A 19,190-nucleotide genomic window follows, 5' to 3' on the forward strand; every position below is an offset into this window, starting at 1 on the left:
TAGGAGTAATGCAGATATTAGGTAGAACCTACCTAATCTACCTAATCTAATTTGATTATTCTAAATAATCAAATGTTTTCATGACTTTTTAAATTTTAATTATCAGCAAATTGGAGGTAGTGACTAGTTACATATTTAATAGGAAGCTACTAAATATGTATGAAAATATTCTTTGTTGATTTTGCACAATTATTATGTTTTTAAATTTTTTAACATAATTTGCTTATTTTAATTATATCTCTTCTTCCCAGTAATATGGATAAACAAGATTTAATCAAACATATATATGTAGATGATGACAAAAACCTGAAATTCAACAAATGCCCACCATGAAGAGGAATAATTTATTAAGTATGTTTCTAGTTCCAAATTTTTAAAAATGCAATTGCTTAACAGGCGTTTTTGTTTATTAAAGGCACTAATTTTAAAAATACTTGCTGAGCCTTTCCTTTTCTGAAATACAGGTTACAGAAAATTAATCATAAAATTTTAGATTTAGAGAAGTAGCTGTTAGAAATCATCTAGTTATGGAAAAACAAGCACTATTTAATTATTATTAAATGTATATAAGCAAAGTAGAAAATGTTTTATTTTGTTATCTTTAAGAATAGAATCGATAGAATAAAGTCATTCATGAGGTTTCTAATTTTTCCCTGTTGCATTCTAAAACAAACAAAAAAGTTGTCTTATCTGCTCTTTTGCATTATAAAAATGTGCTTCTTGTCATTTGCATAGATAATCAAACATTTATTGTATTATGCACTGTATAATATTTCTGTTTCAAGCCAGATTCCTTCTTGGATTCCCAGAACAAGCCAGAACCTGAAGGAAGTTTATTTATTGATTTGTTATTTAGCAAGAACTCAGGGAGGGAAATCCATTTTTAAATAATTTTCCTTTTTTTTTTTTTTTTTTTTAAGAATTACTGAGCAGTAAAATGAAAATAGTATTTTCATAATAGTATTTATGTATTCATTGGATTGTTTTTATATAGCATGTCTCAATTCAAATTCTTCTATAAAATCTTTTATCTATAGAATTTTAAATATCTTTATAGAATCTTAAACATCTTATAACTTGAACTGCCACCAAATTAAGGTGCATTGTTTAAAATTTGTCAGTTTGAGAATGTTTCAAACAACCTTCAAAGCAACATGAGTCACTCTAAGAAGGAAGAAAGGAATCAGCAGTGTACGTGGGATTGTGTAGTTAGTAAAATGACTGTAATTAATTCCATAATTGATTCCTCAAAGTCAGCAGCTAGTTGCATGGCCTTCCTTTTATTGATGAGTACAGTATAAATATATAATAATATGTTATTAATAGTATATAATGACTTTTGTTGTCAAAAGAAATCTCAGATCATCTAATCTAACTCTTACTGAAATGAATCTAGTCTGTGGCACCCAACTATTGGTTTTCCAGCATTAGCTTGAATAATTAAAAAACTTAGCTGCCCATTATATTTTCAGGCACCTCTTAATTATTAGGATATTTTTCTTAACATTATGTCAAAATCTATCTCTAATTTCTACCCACTGTTCTTAATTCCAATTTCATTCTCAGGAGTCCAAACAATATGTCTACTCCCTCATCCCCAAGCCAAGTTTTTACTTTGCTAATTATACAGAAAAGCAATGGATACTGTAATTAAAGAGACAAAGTGGTATGCATGCTGTTAGTAATAGACTCACCAGTTCACTCTTTTTAAAGACAGTATCTTTGTTAGTGTCTGAATCTGACAGCTAAGTTATTTTTATTTCCTTTTATGTGTTGTCAGCACCAACTAGTCATTGCCCTGTTTACTGATAACTTAAAACCAAAGAAATATAAAAAATGATCCTGATTTTTAAAAAAAATACATCAGTGAAAAATAGCAGAACTAGAGTGGGTGAATGAATGTAGAATTAAATGAAAGTTTTGAGTTATTTCCAGATTCTTTAAACAAAATCCTTGACAGATACCTAAATGATACTTATAGCTGTTTATGGAAGTATCTCCACATTGACCTCATTTGAAGTAAAATGCATGCCTTATGACAATATTTAATAGAATCTTTTTTTGAATATCCATGTTATTAGAATTTAGTCTTGCAACACAAATCTTAGGGGTGTTGAGGAGTCACATAGTTTAGTCCTGCATGTTGAATCAGAAGATCTGCTTTCAGCTTCCAGGGTTGCTATGTACTTCTTTGTAAGGCTTTATATGAGATATTTAGTGTCTCTAGGCTTCAGCTTTCTCATCTCTGAAACTTGCAACATTTTACATAGACTATTCCTATTTTAGGATTTATAGGAACTCGGGAATCAGTCCACAAGCATTTAAGAAGTAGCTCCTATGTTCTACTAGGCTTTGGGGACATAAATACAAGAAAGCAAACAACCCTCCCCAGAAGGAGCTTATTTGCTACCAAAAGAAACAATATGTATATTTATATAGAATCAATACAAAATCAAGAAAAGTTATTTAAGGGGGTTAGCACTAGCAGTTGGGGGAATCAGAAAAGATTTCATGTGGAAGGTGATGTTTGAACTACATCTTGAGGCAAAAGGAATGTATTCTATGAGGCAGAGGTGAGTTAGTGTATAGGCAGAGGTGGATTATTCTAGGAAGGGGATATTTCCAATCCAAGAGCATAGAAATGAAAAAGGGGGTACCATATGTGAGAAGTTATGAAAAGGCTGGTTGGTTAAATTATAGAGTGTGGGAACAGAGGAAATGTAGGATGAGGCTAGGTTGTGAAGGGCTTGAACAGAAGCATTTATCTTTTATCCTAGAGGTAAAAGGGAGCCACTAAAATTTATTGAAAAGAGAAATGACCTTTGATCATTTGTTTTCCAAAGCAAAAGAAAATTGCTTTGGCAACTGGGTGAAGAATAGATCAAAAGAGAAGACCAATTATGAAGCTGTTGCAATAGTTCAAGCAAAAGAAGGACCTTGAAGGTGGTGACCAAGTAAATACAGAGCAGGGTCCAATATGAGAAATGTTGTAGGAGTAGAAATGACAACATTTAGCCAACTGGCTAAATGGAGTGAGAGAGAGTGAAAAATCAAGTTCCATTAAAAAGAAATTTTCTTGCTCTTATTCAGTCATTTGTATCATGCCCAGTTATTTGTGAATTTCTTAGCAAAGATACTGGAGTGGTTTGCCATTTTCTTCTCCAACTTATTTTTCAGATGAAGAAACTGAGGCAAATAGGATTAAGTGACTTCCCTGGGGTCACACGTCTAATAATTGTCTGAAGCCAGATTGGAGCTCATGTGAGTCTTGCTGACTTCAGGCCCAGCATTCTATCCACTGTACCAACTAGGTGCCCTTAAACAAAAACAGGGAATTAGAGATAATCTTTATCAAGATTATCTAGTTCAATTACTTTTTATTTCCTGGGTTACATGTGTATCTCCTAATGAGAGAGCTGGAATTCAAGCTCAACTCTAAATAAATAGTTCTAGTTTGGTCACTTTTAAAATGAGGGAAATAGCATACTATCTGCTGTACTTCCCAAGGTTGGTATTATGTTAAATGAGAGGGTATCTGTGAAAAGCATGCGTAATTATAATTATAGTATGTATTTGTGAAAATTCAGAATTATTTATTAAGGGCCCACTTTAGATCAGACATCTTGTAACCACTGGGGATACTAAGACAAATACCAGACAGTTCCTGTATGCAAGAAAATTGCATTTTCTGTGGGGTGAGGTGGAACAGCAGCATGGGAGGCAACATGATATAATGGAAGGGAGTGTTATATTGGAATCAAAAAACAAATCTGCAAAATAAAGGAGTTGAACTAAATTTTTAAAAATACAAAGGAAAGAAAACAAATTTTAAAACACAGAGGAATTTAAGAATTGAGAGAGGAAGTATTCACAGATAGGAAAATCAGGAAAGGAGGCCTCAATTGAGGCAGTGAAGGAAATAGGCCAAAGTGAAGAGAAAAAGCATTCCAGGTGGGATAAACAGTCTATGCACAGGAAAAGCAGCCAGAGTCCAATGCCTTCCACTAGGAATTAACTAGTTAACTAGTTTGTTTGTAAAGCTCATGAGAGTAAATAATTTGTAAATGGACTCCACATAAAAACTTTGTTCTTTTGTAAAAATATTTTCTAAAAGTATTCTTAGTGTTTTTATAAGATTTACCCCATGTTAAAAATTATCCTAGCTTTATACAACTACCTATATCAAATTTTTATCTTTCAGAATAGAAATAATGAACAAAAATTTATAGTTAGGTAGCTATAGTTTCCTTTAAAAAAAATCATTTTTACCTTGGAATTCCATATAATCATAATCTCTATTTGCCTTGGATATGACAGGATCCCAAGGAACCCCAGCCCCAGGAAACAGAATATTTCCCTGGAGTAATTTCTACTTATAAGCAGCTAGTTGTTGTAGTAGGTAGCATATCAGGCCTAGAATCCTGAAGCTTATCTTCCAATCTGTTCTCAAACATATGTCCCCAGGCAACTCACTTTACCCTATTTGCCTCAGTTTCCTCATATGTAAAAAGAGCTGAAGAAAGAAATAGCAGTGTCTGTGACTACTCCAGTGTCTTTGCCAAGAAAACCCCAAATGGGATCATAACGAGCCAGACATGACTGAAATAGCTGAACAACAATTTCTCTTTATCCTAGAATATCAATTCATTGTCTGTGATCTCCCTGGATAGAATTCTTAAGAATAAAGAAAGGCAGAATTTGTAGACCTGGTGTTTTGTTTCTACATCCATGGATAGTTAGAACTTGTGAATTTCAGCATTGAAAGGAGACCTTGGAAGATTATCTAAACCAATTACCTTTGGTTTACAGATGAGAAAGGTTTTTTCCATTACATTGAATTCCCAATCCCTATATTTATGCCCACCTGCATTTTTTATTTCCTTCACAAGCTAATTGTACAATATTTCAGAGTCTGATTCTTTTTGTACAGCAAAATAACGTTTTGGTCATGTATACTTATTGTGTATCTAATTTATATTTTAATATATTTAACATCTACTGGTCATCCTGCCATCTGGGGGAGGGGGTGGGGAGTAAGAGGTGAAAAATTGGAACAAGAGGTTTGGCAATTGTAGGTGAAAAATTGGAACAAGAGGTTTGGCAATTGTTAATGCTGTAAAGTTACCCATACATATAACATGTAAATAAAAGGCTATTAAATAAAAAAAGAAAAAAAAAGGGCAGGGGGCGGGGGGGAAGAGAAAGGTTTTTTTCCTTGGTGCTAGCTGCCAGAAAGCCAGGGATGAATCTCACTACTAACATAACAGGAAGAAGGAAAACCTATTTGACTTCTTTTTAATCAAAACCACAGATATGAAATAAATCCTGATCTTAGAGTCTACCAGCCCCTCACAGCTTTATCAAGAAATGCTTGTGTTATTTAGACCAAAAGGGCATACCTAGTTACTATTATTGCCTCTTTCTCTGACCAAGGAGCACATCTTCAAGTCCTTACTCACCCTTTTCCTTTGCTTCCATTTTTTTGTGGTGGGGCAATTATGTTGTTTGAAAAAAAAATATATTGATTTTTAGCTAACTTCTGGATTGTACTGTACCTGTTTACAAAAAATAAGACTGTAGTGATAAACCCAATCATTATAATCATAGCAGTAAAAACTCTGCTCTCCTCAGCAGCAGCTGTTAGTAAGAAATATTCTGGAATCATGTTTCCTAATTAAAATTCTCTTAAATATCTTTAATCTACAGTTCTCATTAAAAAGAATGGAAAAATCTACTTTTTCTTCTGTTGTGAATAGTCCAAGACAGAATTATTAGTATTGTGTCTGATATATAATCCATCAATACATATTTATGATATGAAGTGCCTCCTATATGCCCAGCACTGTGCTAAGTACTAGGGTTACAAAATGAAGTAAAAAGCCCCTACTCTCAAGGAGCTTACAAACTGATGAGAAAGACAATATACAGACAAATGCAAAGCAAACTATAGACAGGATAAATAGAAAATACTAGAATTTAGAGAGTTTGGGGAAGGTGAGATTTTATTTGGGATTTAAAGAAAGCCAGGGAAGTCTGTAGTCAGATCAGAAGGTGGAGAACCTTCCAGGCCTGGGGTAAAGCCAGAGAGAAGGCCTGGAACTGAGAGATAAGAGTGTCTTGTTCTTGGGACAGCAAGGACTTCAGTGTCCCTGGATCAAAAAGTATGTGTCAGTAAACTGTAAGAAGACTGGAAAGGTAGGGAAGGCTAGGTTGTGAAAGGCTTTTGGTGCCAAACCAGAGCATTTTGTATATGCTAATGAAGAAAATGGTCGTTCAGTTTTTTTTCTCAATCATGTCTGGCTCTTCATGACCCCATTTCAAATTTTCTTGGCAAAAATATTAAGTGGTTTGCCATTTCCTTTTCCAGCTCATTTTACAGATAAGGAAACTGAAGTAAATAGGGTTGAGTGCCCAGGGTAATAACAGCTTGCAAGTCTCTGAAGTCAGATTTGAACTTACAAAGATGAATCTTCGTGACTCCAGACCTGGCACTCTATATACTGCAGCACCTAGCTGTCCCTTGGAGAAAATATGGGGGGGAAAAAAAGCAGTTAATAAAATAAAAATCTGGCCATATAAGGCCCTCAAAATCACTTGTTCTGTTTCTGCCAAAGCAGTGGCAGTCCACAACTTCTCACTGCTTGAGTTCTTTAAGTTAGTTGATAATTTTTAATGGCCCACAATGAAGATATAAATACTCAAATGGCCCTTGGCAGAAAAAAAAAAGTTTACCAACCCCTGCTCTAAACCTATAATTTAATTGTGATAGGAAATTCCTTTTGGGGAAACTCCATTGAAAGTTGTAACTTATACAGGATCCCATGGCTAGTGTGTTAGAAGCATGATTTGAATCCAGGTCTACTGGTTCTCTGGCTCTTAGCATAATTAAGTGATTTTTAAAAATTTAATATTCATAATATGGAAGAGGAATCAATGCCCTGGGTAATGTAAACAAACATATGTTAGACTTTAGTGTATGTTTTATTAATTATACTTTTATATTGGTTTGCCACATCGCAGTGGATAGAGGCAACTTTATAGGTAGGAAGACCTGAGTTCAAGCTCACCTGAGGCATGCTTTCTGGATTCAGATAGATCTTAACATCTCAGGACTCTGAACAAATTTTTTTTCTTTTTTATTTATTTATTTCATTTTTAAAAAACAGAATAAGAAAAAAGAAAAACAAAATAAAACAAAAGAGAATATTGTCATGTGCCCAGCAGAACATCAGGGAAGATTCAAAATATATAACAACAAATTACAAGTTCAAGAAGTGTGTGTGTGTGTGTGTGTGTATACTATACATATATATGTAGAAAAAATTATATTCATGAGTATCCATCTTTTCTTTACTTCCTTGTAAATTATTCTTTTGTTTTCTACTGCACACCTTTTTTACTTAATTCTTTTTTTTTTCCTCTTTCATTTCCCCTTACCACCATTTTTTTTGAAGGATATATTTATGTAAACATATACACACACATACACATCTCTTTCCTATTCCTACTGATTCTTTGCTTTAATTTTGCTCTTACTTAACCTCCCCCTACCTATGGATTCCTTCCTTGTCTTTTTCCCATTCCTCCCACTTCTGAAAAATTCTCAGACTGCAATTAGCAAAGAAGATGCTCTGTATAAATCATTGTCTTTATCCCCTTCATGGGTCTGTATGATCTAAGGATTCTCTGTACTTGAAATAAATTGAAGTCACTTGGAGAAACACAGATTCATAAAGTATTAAAAAAGGTGTGCTGCTTAGATACCCTGCCTTCTTGTTTAGAACATTCTTTACCTCTTTACTAAACGTAACATGAGCTTCTAGGCTGAAATTTGTTCCTATAAAGCTTGCTGAATTTGATCTAATAGCTTCTTAGGATTGGAGAAATTTAAGTATTTTGGTTAGAAAGGGCTTCCTGCTGGGCTACAGCCTGCATGGTGGAAAAAAAGAGAGAGTAAAAGTAAATAAGAAATAATGAGTATTATCAACAAATGACTTTTTATAATCTCCTTAATTATATTGTGACATTTGCCATATGTCAATAACAGTTTGCAAGTTCACATTTAGATTCTTCTATTGTGTGTGTTAGCCATAATAATAAGAATTGACCCATGTTCCCATTACCTAATTAAAATTAAGGAGTGAACCCAGAATAAAATAAAATATAATATATAGAATTCTGCCCCTTTTTTCTTCTTTACTCTTTGTTTGATTTTCATTTGGATCTGGAGAGGGGAAAGTGCAAAATAATGAATTACTTTCTGGGAAGCAGATACTGTGATTTTCTTCTTTACTTTTTGTTTGATTTGCATTTAGATTTGATTGGGGTAGAGGATACTAGGGGAATTATTGAATTGCATTCCTCTAGGCACATAGATATTTGTGATTTTAGCCTAATGTAAAGAAGAAAAATAGAGGAAAGAGTTTGAATGAGGTTTAACAGAAATATATTGTAAGGATATGAGAGCTATATATAAGAGTATATTGATGAAAACTAAATAAAAACTGTTTTCACTTATCATTTATATAGGAACAGAAGTAATTAATCTAAAATGAGCAGAAATCAATCAGCTTTCTTATTCATTCACTGTTATAGGAAACCAAGATAGGGAGGGGTTTGATTAAATTCTTAAAATATAAATTACAAATAAAGTAAAAACTACATTTTTGAAATAGAATCCATTCTAGGAACATAGGATTAAAAGCTGGTAGTAACCTTAGAAATTTATCTAGTTTTTTTCCCCTGAGTTTAAAAATATGTAAATTGAGACTCAATAAAATATGGTAACAAACAGTGAAAATTGTATTAAAAATACCCCCCCAAAAAAGACCCAAAAAATCGAATTATCTTATAGATAACTAAATTGATATTTATTAACTTTTGTCTGCTTATACTCATTGTATCTCATGCTGTCTTATTCTAAAGCTCTTCATCTTAACGACTTTCACAAACAATATTGCTGTGTTAATAAAAATGCGAACTTATTTTTGTTATTGTTGTTTTCAGTCCAGTGCTTTGTGAACCCATTTGGGTGTTTTTTTTTTAGAGATACTTGAGTGGTTTGCCATTTCCTTCCTCTGTTCATTTTACAAATGAGGAAACTAAAACAATTGCAGTTAATTGATTTGCCCAGGATCCCACAGTAAATGTCTAAAACTGATTTTGAATTCAAAAAGATGTTTTCCTGATTCCAAGATGAGTGCTCTATCCATTGTTCCTTCTAGTTGTCTGAAGTTTTGTTGTTGTTGTTGTTGTTGTTGTTTTTAGCGCACATTGTTTTATGAATCATATTGAGAGAGAAAAATCAGAGCAAATGGGAAAAACCATGAGAGAGATTAAAAAAAAAAAAAAAAGAAACGAAAAAAAGAAGGGAACTTTAGTATGTGTTGATTTACATTCAGTCTCCTTAGTTCTTTTTCTGGATGCAGATGACATTTTGTGTCCAAAGTCTGTTGGTATTGCTTTAGATCCCTGAACACTGAGAAGAACCAAGCCTTTCATAGTTGAACATCGCACACTCTTGTTGTTATTGTGTACAATGTATTCCTGTTTCTGCTTGTTTTATTCAGCATTAGTTCATACAAATCTTTCCAGGACTTTTCAGCTTGTTCATCTTTTTTTTAATAGAACAATAATATTTCATTGCTTTCATATACTACAACTTATTCAGCCATTCCCCAATTGATGGGTAGATATTCACTTTTCAATTCTTTATTACTACAAAAAGAGCTACTACACATATTTTTGCACATGTGGTTTCTTTTCCCTTCTTTATGATTTCCTTGGTCTACAGACCCAGTAATGGCACTGCTGGTCAAAGGGTATGCACAGTTTGATAGTGCTTTGGGATTGTTTGGGATTGGGATTGCTCTCCAGAATGGTTGGATCATTTCACAACTCCACCAACAATGCATTAGTGTCCCAGTTTTCCTACATCCCCTCCAACATTTACATTATCTTTTCCTGTCATCTTAGCCAGTCTCAGAGGTATGAGTTGTTTTAATTTGCATTTCTCTAATAAATAGTGATTTAGAGAATTTTTCATATAAATTTAACTGAGTTTAATTTTGTCATCTGAAAATTGTTTGTCCATATATTTCAATTGGGGAATGACTTGTATTCTTATAAATTTGATGCAGTTCTTTACATATTTTAGAAATAAGATCTTTATCAGAAATATCAGAAAGTTTTTTTTTCCCCAGTTTTCTACTTTCCTTTTAATCTTGTTTCTGTTTGCCTAAACTTTTTGGTAGGAACCCAATGCAATTTGTTTTACAATCACTCAAAGGAATTACATATATAATCCTGTTAGGATTCATTCAGATGTGTATATTTGGCCTAAAACTGTTCCATTCTTTATCTGTAGCAAGGAGTCATACAGTTACCTTCAAGCTCTCAAAAGATTTTGAGATTAGTATGCCTTTAGATGAATATAAAACAAAAATTAGTTCATTTTTTTCTGGGGTTTTTTTTTATGCCCTATTAATGTCTGTTCAGGGGGTAAAACATGAGTAACATAATTATCAGTGTTTATTTTTTAGCTTTTGATTTCTGAAAGCTTTTGCTTCAAATTTTGTATATATTTCTGCATATATATACATATTTGCACACAAATCATGTGGGTGATTTCTGGATTATTAATATATTCAGTTACCAGGAACTGAGATACAGAGGCAAAATGGTTGGTAAGAAGGGAGAGAGTGAAAAAAGCTAATATTGAAAGCAAAACAGCTCAAGAAGTTAGCATTTGAAAACATACATTCCTTGATCTGATGAATACCGTTTCTTGTGGTTATAAAGCTTGTGTTAAATTATAGAGCTTTGAAATTTAGCTAACCACAAAGTTCCTCTGTTTCAGTCCTGTCTCTAAAGTTCCACTTGATGTTTGATCCAAAAAGAAACTAATTTTAATTAAAATTTAAAAAACTTTACTTGGATTTAGACATTACCTCACAAGAAAAGAACCACCTGTACCTTCAAAATAAGTTTCTGGCTCACTAACAATGAGGATTAGACAACTTCTGTCTGATTTTATTAGCCCACTGGCTATGTTGTAGCTTTGAAGAAGGAGATGAATCTCTGTTGTGACTTGTGGGTGACAAGTAAAAAAAAAATGTCACCGTACATTCTTTACCTATAATTATGTTAAGGCATATCCAAAATTTGCACATTTACAGAAAATTGAATAAATTAATTCAATTTCTTTTAGCTTTTCTAGGACCTTTAATATTGGAATTAGTGCTTCCTAAAATGCCCTTCCTTCCTTCTCTTTCTATAGTGGGATTGGTCGAAATTGGCCTTGGGCATCTGGAGGAAGCAGTATTCTGGCAGAATTTGGAACCTTGCATTTGGAGTTTGTACATTTGAGCCATTTATCTGGGAATCCAGTCTTTGCTGAAAAGGTGAGAATATCCAACAAAATCTCCATTCCAAAAGCAGCAAACTCTAGAAACATTTTTTCTCCTAGAATTTTGGGCATTGTTGTCTATCCTGCTCTTTAAAATTACATGCTGCTCTATGATGATGGGTTAAAGAAACTAGAAATATTTAATATAGAGAAGAGAAGGCTCCTGGTCATCTCCAGGATCAAATATACAATCCTCTGTTTAGTGTTCAATAAGGTCTTCATAAATGATTCCACATTCCCCACTATATCTCCAAACTTCATCTTATCCCTTACTGCCCTCCATGTAATCTTTGATCCAGTAATAGTGCCTGGCTGTTTCATGGACAAGATACTTCATCTCTCAGCTCTGGGCATTTTCTGTCGCTGAACCCCTATGCTGACAATGTTTTCCCTTCTCATCTCCTCCTACTGCTTTCCCTGACTTCCTTTGAGTCCCAATTAAAATCCCATTTTTAAAAGGAAACGTTTCCCAATCCCTCTTACTTTGCAGTTCATTCCTTCCCTAGGATTATCATCTGTTTATCCTGAACATAGTTGTTTGCATTTTATCTTTCCCATTAGATCATGAGCCTGATGAGGGCAGATCTCGTCTTTTACTTCCCCCTAATACATTGCCTGGCACTGAGTCGGTATTTAATAAATGTCTATTGACTAACTGATGCGGGATATATGATAGCTACCTCAGTGTTGAAGAACTACTTTAGGCTGGGTTCTTTTTGGCCTCAAAAGACAGCCAAGAAGCAATAGATAAACATTGTAAAGAGACAAATTTAGGCTTCATTTTAGCAAAAACCTTTCTAACATTCAGAGCTGTCCAAAAGTAGGATCATCTGATGTGGAAAATATTAGGTCCCCTCTCCTTGAAGGGCTTTGAGCAGAATCTGAAGGATGAGTTGTTGAGTATATTTTAGTCAAGATTGTTTTGGGATATGGCTTGGACTAGGTAGCTACTGAGATCTCTTCGAACTCTGAAATTCTGTTATTCATTTGATTTCCATAAAACAGAGACACATTTTGGGATTAAATAGTATTGGTTAATTAGCATTTACCAATGGTATATTTTTGCTTAATCAGTCCTCAGTTTCTTGTGCAAAGAAGCTATTTTCATTTCTTTGGGACGCACAAGAATTTGTTTCCCTTCAATAATATTGGCAAACCCATTGGAGCAATTCTTCTTAACTTGGTATAAGAAAAAATTATATCTCTTAATTTCCTAACATTTCGTTTCCTTTGTTAATCCTATGTATTTTATTTTTCAGTCAAAAATATTATTCCAATAAGTCCATAGGTTTGATTGTCAGAGAGTCAGTGGCACACAAAAAGATGAAGACCTCTTTCCTCTAGAGCAAGAAGAGTTAAGAGAAATAGGAAATGAGAGCATCAGTGGACTTAGAGGTCTATCATATAACCCTTCCTGGTCTGCCAGTAAAACCTTGAGTTACCCAGCTTGAATTTGAAAGAAGCAGCATGGTATAGTAAACTGAACTCTGGACTTCAGGATAATGTACTCTGGGTTCAAATCCCACAATATACATGGTCATTTAAATAAGGACAGAACATTAAGAACTTGAGTGTTTAGAGTAACATCTGAGCTGAACTTGAAGGAAGCTTAGAAGACTCTTGAAAACGTAGAGTTGAGAAGGGACACCATCCCAGGCCTGGAAAACAACTTATGCAAAGCACAGATAGGAGATGGTGTTGAGTTTGAGGAATGGCAAAGTAAGTCATTTTGTTTGGGTTGTAGAATGAATGACTAGGTAAGTAATAAGAAATAAAACTAGAAAAATGACTTGGAACTAAATTGCAAAGGATTTCAAGTATCATAGTAAGGATTTTGCATTTTATCCTTTGTGGAATAAAGAATTTTTGGAGAAGGGGAGGGAGGGAGTTATAACTGTGTCCTAGGAAAAATATTTTGATAGCTTTGCAGAAGGTGGATTGGAAAAAGCAAAGACTGGAAGCATAGAGACCAATTTGGAAGTAATTTTTGTAGGCCGTGATGGTTTCAGGATTTGAATAATAGTAATGGTCATGTGAATATAGAGAAAGGATTGGATGAAAGAGAAGTTGTGAAGGAAGTTTAAGGAAAACTTTCTTGAAAGTCTTCAAGACTTTGAAGATGAGGATGAGAGAGAGAAATTTACAAACATGAGTCACTGAAAGTATAGTGTAGTGATACCCTTAAAAGAAATAGGAAATTTTTTATTATAGTTTGGAATATCTGAGAAGCAAAGAAGAGAAGGATAAAAATGGAAATGCACACACACATATACATACGTATATGTATGTAAAAGATATCTATAAGAACTTTAAAAAAAAGAAATAAGGAAGCTTGAATGAATTTGTATTAAGGGACTAAGAAAGTTATGTTCTATTTTGAACCTGTTGAGTATGAGATGGGACATCTTGATATCTAGTCTACCTAGGCATTTGCTATAGGATTACTTTTCAGTTAAGATTTTGTGTTTTCTAGAATCTAGATTAATAATTTCTAGATAGTGAAATCCTAGGAAGTACACTATTCCAAGAATGAAGAGAGTTGGCTCCTAGGTTTGGATCTGCCACTAATTAACCCGTGTGGTCCTAGGCAAATCACTTAGACTTTGTACTGCAATTTTCTCATTTGCCAAAGGGGAATAATAAAAATTCCTTTGCTATATCAAAAAATTATTATGAGGAACTGGTGGTGGAAGCAGTGTGTGTGTGTGTGTGTGTGTGTGTGTGTGTGTGTATATATATATATATATATATATATATATATATATATATAAAGGAGAACATAAAAGCCATATGAGAAGTAATAATGTAGAATAGAAAAATAATAATCTACTTTTACTTGATTGACAAAGAGTTTTTCTCACAATTCTGTGTGGTAGATTTTGTGTGATGTGTGTATTTTTATCCCCATTGTATTTTACCATCAAGGGAATTGAAGCTCAGAATTAAAAAAAAAAAAAAAAAAAAAAAAACTTACCCATAGGTATGGATGCATGGATTAAAAAAAAAAAAAAGATAGCATTTCTTTAAGAAGCTTACTTTGCAATATGAGAAAATATATGAAAAGATTTCCACTGGAATGTGGAAGGAGTTTAAAGAAGGAATGATGAGAAGACATCAGAAAGTAGGAAATTATATGGTAGTATCTTTCCCTGGCATCATTACTATCATCATGATAATTAGCATATATATACACATACATTTATAAAAATATATAAATATAGGGCTTTATGGTTGTAAAATTCTTTACATATATTATCTGAATTTGAGATAATTGTTATCACTATCTTCATCTTATAGGTAAGGAAACTGAGGCTAAGAAGTTAATTGTCTTGCTTAGGATCACATAGCTATTAATTGTGTCAGAATTTGAACTCGGGTCTTCCTAACTCCTTGGTCCAACAAGCCCATGCCACCTAGCTAGTTTTATTTTGGGTAGCAATATTGTGTCTAGACAAACAAAAAGGCTTACTTACCAAAGTCTTCCAAAAATGAAGGCTTAGTTTGTAATAAGGTGAAGATGGAAGATTGAAGCCTTGGAGAGATACAAGAAGACATATCTTGGGAAAATCAGAATAATTATGCCATCCATAAACTTGCCATTTGTGCAACAAAATATCTTGCATTTTCTATTTTCTTTGGTAAGAATTTACCTTTGAACTGGAAAGGGCAAAACAGAAATGGGTAAAAGGAAGTTGATACCTTAGTTAAATAGAGAGTTAGTAAGAAATTTTTTCTTCATGAATTTAAGTCACCTGACCCACATGATCTATACCTTTGGTTTCTGAAAGATTGATTAGATATGGTTTCTGAGACTCTAGTCAGTGACATCCAAAAGAGTTTGTTAGACGCGGTGGGAGAGGTGTTACAGCAGTAACCTCCAGTAGAATGTAAACTTTTTGAAAATAGTGACTGCCTCTCTTTTTTTTTAAGCCCCAAGTCTTTAGCACTGTTTTTGAACTGAGAAAAGGGCCAATATCTCAATTTTCAGATGACAGAAAGTTGGGAAGGTGGGGGTGGCAAAAATATGGTGTACCATAAAATGAAGATGCAGAAAGATTTAGAGCCTAGTATATTGGGCTGAATCTAATAAGAGAAGGGAAAAGAGAGAATAAAATATGTATTTATGTAGCACCTACTATGTGCCAGGCTTTGTGCCAAGTGCTTTTATAAATATCTTATTTGTTCCTCACAATCCTGGAATAAGGTAGGTGCCATTATTATTCTTATGTTTCATTTGAGGGAACTGACGCCTACAGGTTTTTAATGGCTTGGCCATTCACACAGTTAAGTGTTTCAGATTAAGTATTTGAGACTAGATTTGAACTTCTTCCTGGTTCTAAATCATGCACCACCAGCTACTTCCAATAACAAGATGAAATTTAATAGAAATAAATTTAAAATCTTTCATTTGAGGTTTTTAAAAATTGACTTTGTGAGCACAAAATGAAGGAATCACAGGTAAACAAGCATTAGAAAATGATATGAGAGTTTTAGTGGATATAGAATGAGTCAACAATGTTGTACATATACACATACACACACACACAGATTTTCTTATTGTGTGCAGATTAAATTTATTAACCAAACATTTATGGAGCATCTTCTTGCTTGCTAGTTTCTGAATATATGAAAAGAAAAATAAAATAGTCCCTGTTCTTAAGGAGTTTGTGTTCTTTTGGGAGAAAATAACATGTACTCAGATAAATTAATACAAACTGTGCAAAGTGTTTTCATAGGGGAAACTAGCTGTACACAGTACAGTTTATTATATATAAAATGGCATTGTTAGTTTCATAGAATACAGATAATTGTGCTGAGTGAGTCTATGAAAGGACTGTTTTATTAAGGTGGCATATGATGGAAAATGTAGCCATTTGTTAACCTTGAGGTATAAAGCTTACATTTGACTTTTGTGGAGATTCTAAGTCAGTGTTAAATGATGTGACGGTCTTTGTCACTGCAAGAAAAAAACTGATTGTTTCAATCCAGTTGCTTATAACTATTTTTTTAAATAACAACACAATTAACAATCTTCTTTGCAATGTGAACAAGCACATGCAAACAAATTTGACAATTAACTTTCTTATAGAACAGTGTTGTCATTAAGACATTTGAATTGATGAATGTCTTTTATTTTTGTATTAAGAATAAACTAAGAGCTTAATTTTTGTTATTTCAGTCTACACTACTTAAATAATTTTACCCCTAAAAATGCGAAAATTCATTTTATTTTTAAATAAAAGTATGAGTTGTATACTAGTTCTGCTTTATAATTTTATACAATATTAATTATAATCTAATAACAGTGGAAAAAAGGCAGATTGGAAGTCAGGAGAGGCTTAGCTCTACTTAATAGCCCAGTGATCTTGGGCAAGTCATTTTACTTCGTGAAGCCTTAGTTTCCTCTCAGGTAAAATGAGATTGGACTAAATGATCTGTAAAATCCCTTCCAGTTCTGAAGCTCAGTCATTCTAAAAAAAATTTTATCTTCTGTTTTAGGTGTTTGGAATTCGAAATGTTCTGAACACACTGGATAAACCACAAGGCCTTTATCCCAACTATCTAAATCCCAGTAGTGGACAGTGGGGTCAACGTAAGTCACAAACATGTATTTTTTAATGAATATCTCCTACTATGACTAACATGGGTAGCTCTGGAAACCGTGGGTGATAGAAAAGGCCTGTAAATGGTTAAAATATTCAGAGGCATGTAGAGAAGCCACATATTTGGATGTTTATGAACCTTGTTTTAGTCTAAATGGGATTTTAAAAATTCATCTTACTTTGTGAAAAAGGAAAAGCCAGGCTATAAAAACTTGTTCACCACCTGAATTTTTAATGTTTAATGAGCAATGGTAGTGGTAAATGTTTTTATGCAAATTTCAGGTTTCAGAAAAGGAGAGGTTAATCAGAGAAAGATTTTTCTCTTCCCTTTATATTATTTACTTGCTTTCAGCTCTGCTCCTTTCCTTATTATTTAAAAAAATTCAAATCACCTAAACCTTGATAAGTTGGTTTTTCTCATGTACAAAATAAAGGAGTAATAATAGGCTTTTTAAATTTAACTTAATTCTTTAAAAAAAATTAATTTTTAATACGTTTGTGAAGAAGGTTGTCTTTGCTATATTCCTTAGTTTGTTCAGTATTGTCTCCATGGTTTGTCCTCATTTAATGAGTTTTGCATCTCTTTTTTAGTATATTCTTCCTTTTCTTTTATCATTATCCTGAGATAACTATTCTGTGCTAGTCATTGATACTCTAAATTCATTTGTTGCTTTTGATGGCTACAATGTGAGGCTCTAAGCCTATTAACAGAATAATTATCACTCTCTAGTTTGACATAAATACTCTTCATTGGTGAATTTGTCATAAATAAAGAAAAATTTGAATTGAAAATGGAACACATTAAGTCTCTTCCCATTTTTTCTACATAAACCTATCTTGCTACATTTATTTGTTCAATTTTTTAAATCATGGCAACAGATTGTCTTATCGCTCATAACTAAAAAATATATGATATTTGCGATGAGTTATATTAACAATATTAACTTGAGAACATTGTATTTCTAATTGGTGATCGAGTAAATTAATTAGAAAGTTTTCTATCCATCTATGTTTTAAAAGATGTCATTGTTTTTTTTAAAAGAATAAAACATTTGGTAAATATGTTTAAGACACAAATCAAACGAAAATATTTCATTGTCTTTTTTTTTTTTAATCTTATTCAATCATTATCTTTTCTCTAAAGTATTAAAATCCCCTGTCCTCAAGTATTTGCCCTCATGCTTAAGAGTAATTTTATGGAGCCTGATCCTATCAGGAAAGAATAAATTACTCTATTCTGCGAAGGACATTAACTTTCACGCTCTTAGAGTACCAATTTAGTGAATTTGGGCATGAAAATTGATGTTCCTTTTAGAAATAGGCAATCTTTTTTCACTGATAGGATCAGTGAGTTATCTCCTAGGTCCACTAATATGTTTACACAGAAACACTGTCTACAAAAACAATCACCCAAATGCAGAATGGAGGAAGATTCCATAATTTACTTAATTAGTTCCTTACTTTTTCCTATTTCTATCATTATGATTAATTCTCTCCAAATATAAAATTGTTCATGGTTGAAGAGGAGAGAGAAGCCAATTGTGGTAATATTCAAAATGATTTAAGAAATTTGTCTCATCAAATCATATAAGCATTTCTTTTATTTTTTTCTTATTTTAATCCCTGAGTACAAGAGATGGGCACTTTCAATATATTGATTGATTGATTTAACTAACCAATTTTTTCTTTTCTTCCTCTTTTTTGTTTTTGATTATAAGAAATAGCTCTCTGGGAGGGCGCCATAAAAGGGAGAGAGAGAGAGGGAAAATCTAGGTGATCAAAAGTTTTGATCAAAATCAATAGCAGTATATAGAAAAGAACAGAAGAAAATTTCACAATGAAACACAGGCAACTAGAATATAATTGATACTATTGTGTTCAGTGATACACTTTTTTTTTTTAATGGCACATAGTGGAGATTTCATATATAATCTTTTTTCTGTTTCTTGCATATTAAGATGTTTTTTAGATATTTATATTCTGTGTGTGTGGTGTGCATGCGTGCGAGCAAGAGAGAGAGAGATAGAGACTTGCTAGATTTTAAGTTCCATTGCTGTGCTCAGGAAGGTCAAAGCTGGACCATTGCCATTGTTCCTGTAAATTCATTTAGTCCTGTTGTTTTGACAGTAACTGGACAGTGATTTGCTTTAGCATGCATCAATTGGATTTGTCTCTTACAG

At 33.0% G+C, this 19,190-nt stretch overlaps 1 protein-coding gene across 2 annotated transcripts in view; it reads left to right on the top strand.

Moving 5' to 3' along the window:
* Positions 1 to 19,190, top strand: part of MAN1A1 (mannosidase alpha class 1A member 1) — a 178,033-nt gene that overhangs the window by 132,653 nt on the left and 26,190 nt on the right. For both annotated transcript variants that reach the window (XM_012549315.3, XM_031964348.1), the window contains exons 7-8: positions 11,279 to 11,402; positions 16,907 to 17,000. In XM_012549315.3, coding sequence (XP_012404769.3) covers positions 11,279 to 11,402; positions 16,907 to 17,000 — 218 coding nt within the window. The remainder of the gene's footprint in view (positions 1 to 11,278; positions 11,403 to 16,906; positions 17,001 to 19,190) is intronic.

Source organism: Sarcophilus harrisii, chromosome 4 (genome assembly GCF_902635505.1).
Source record: "Sarcophilus harrisii chromosome 4, mSarHar1.11, whole genome shotgun sequence".
In the NCBI taxonomy this organism is placed as follows: domain Eukaryota; kingdom Metazoa; phylum Chordata; class Mammalia; order Dasyuromorphia; family Dasyuridae; genus Sarcophilus; species Sarcophilus harrisii.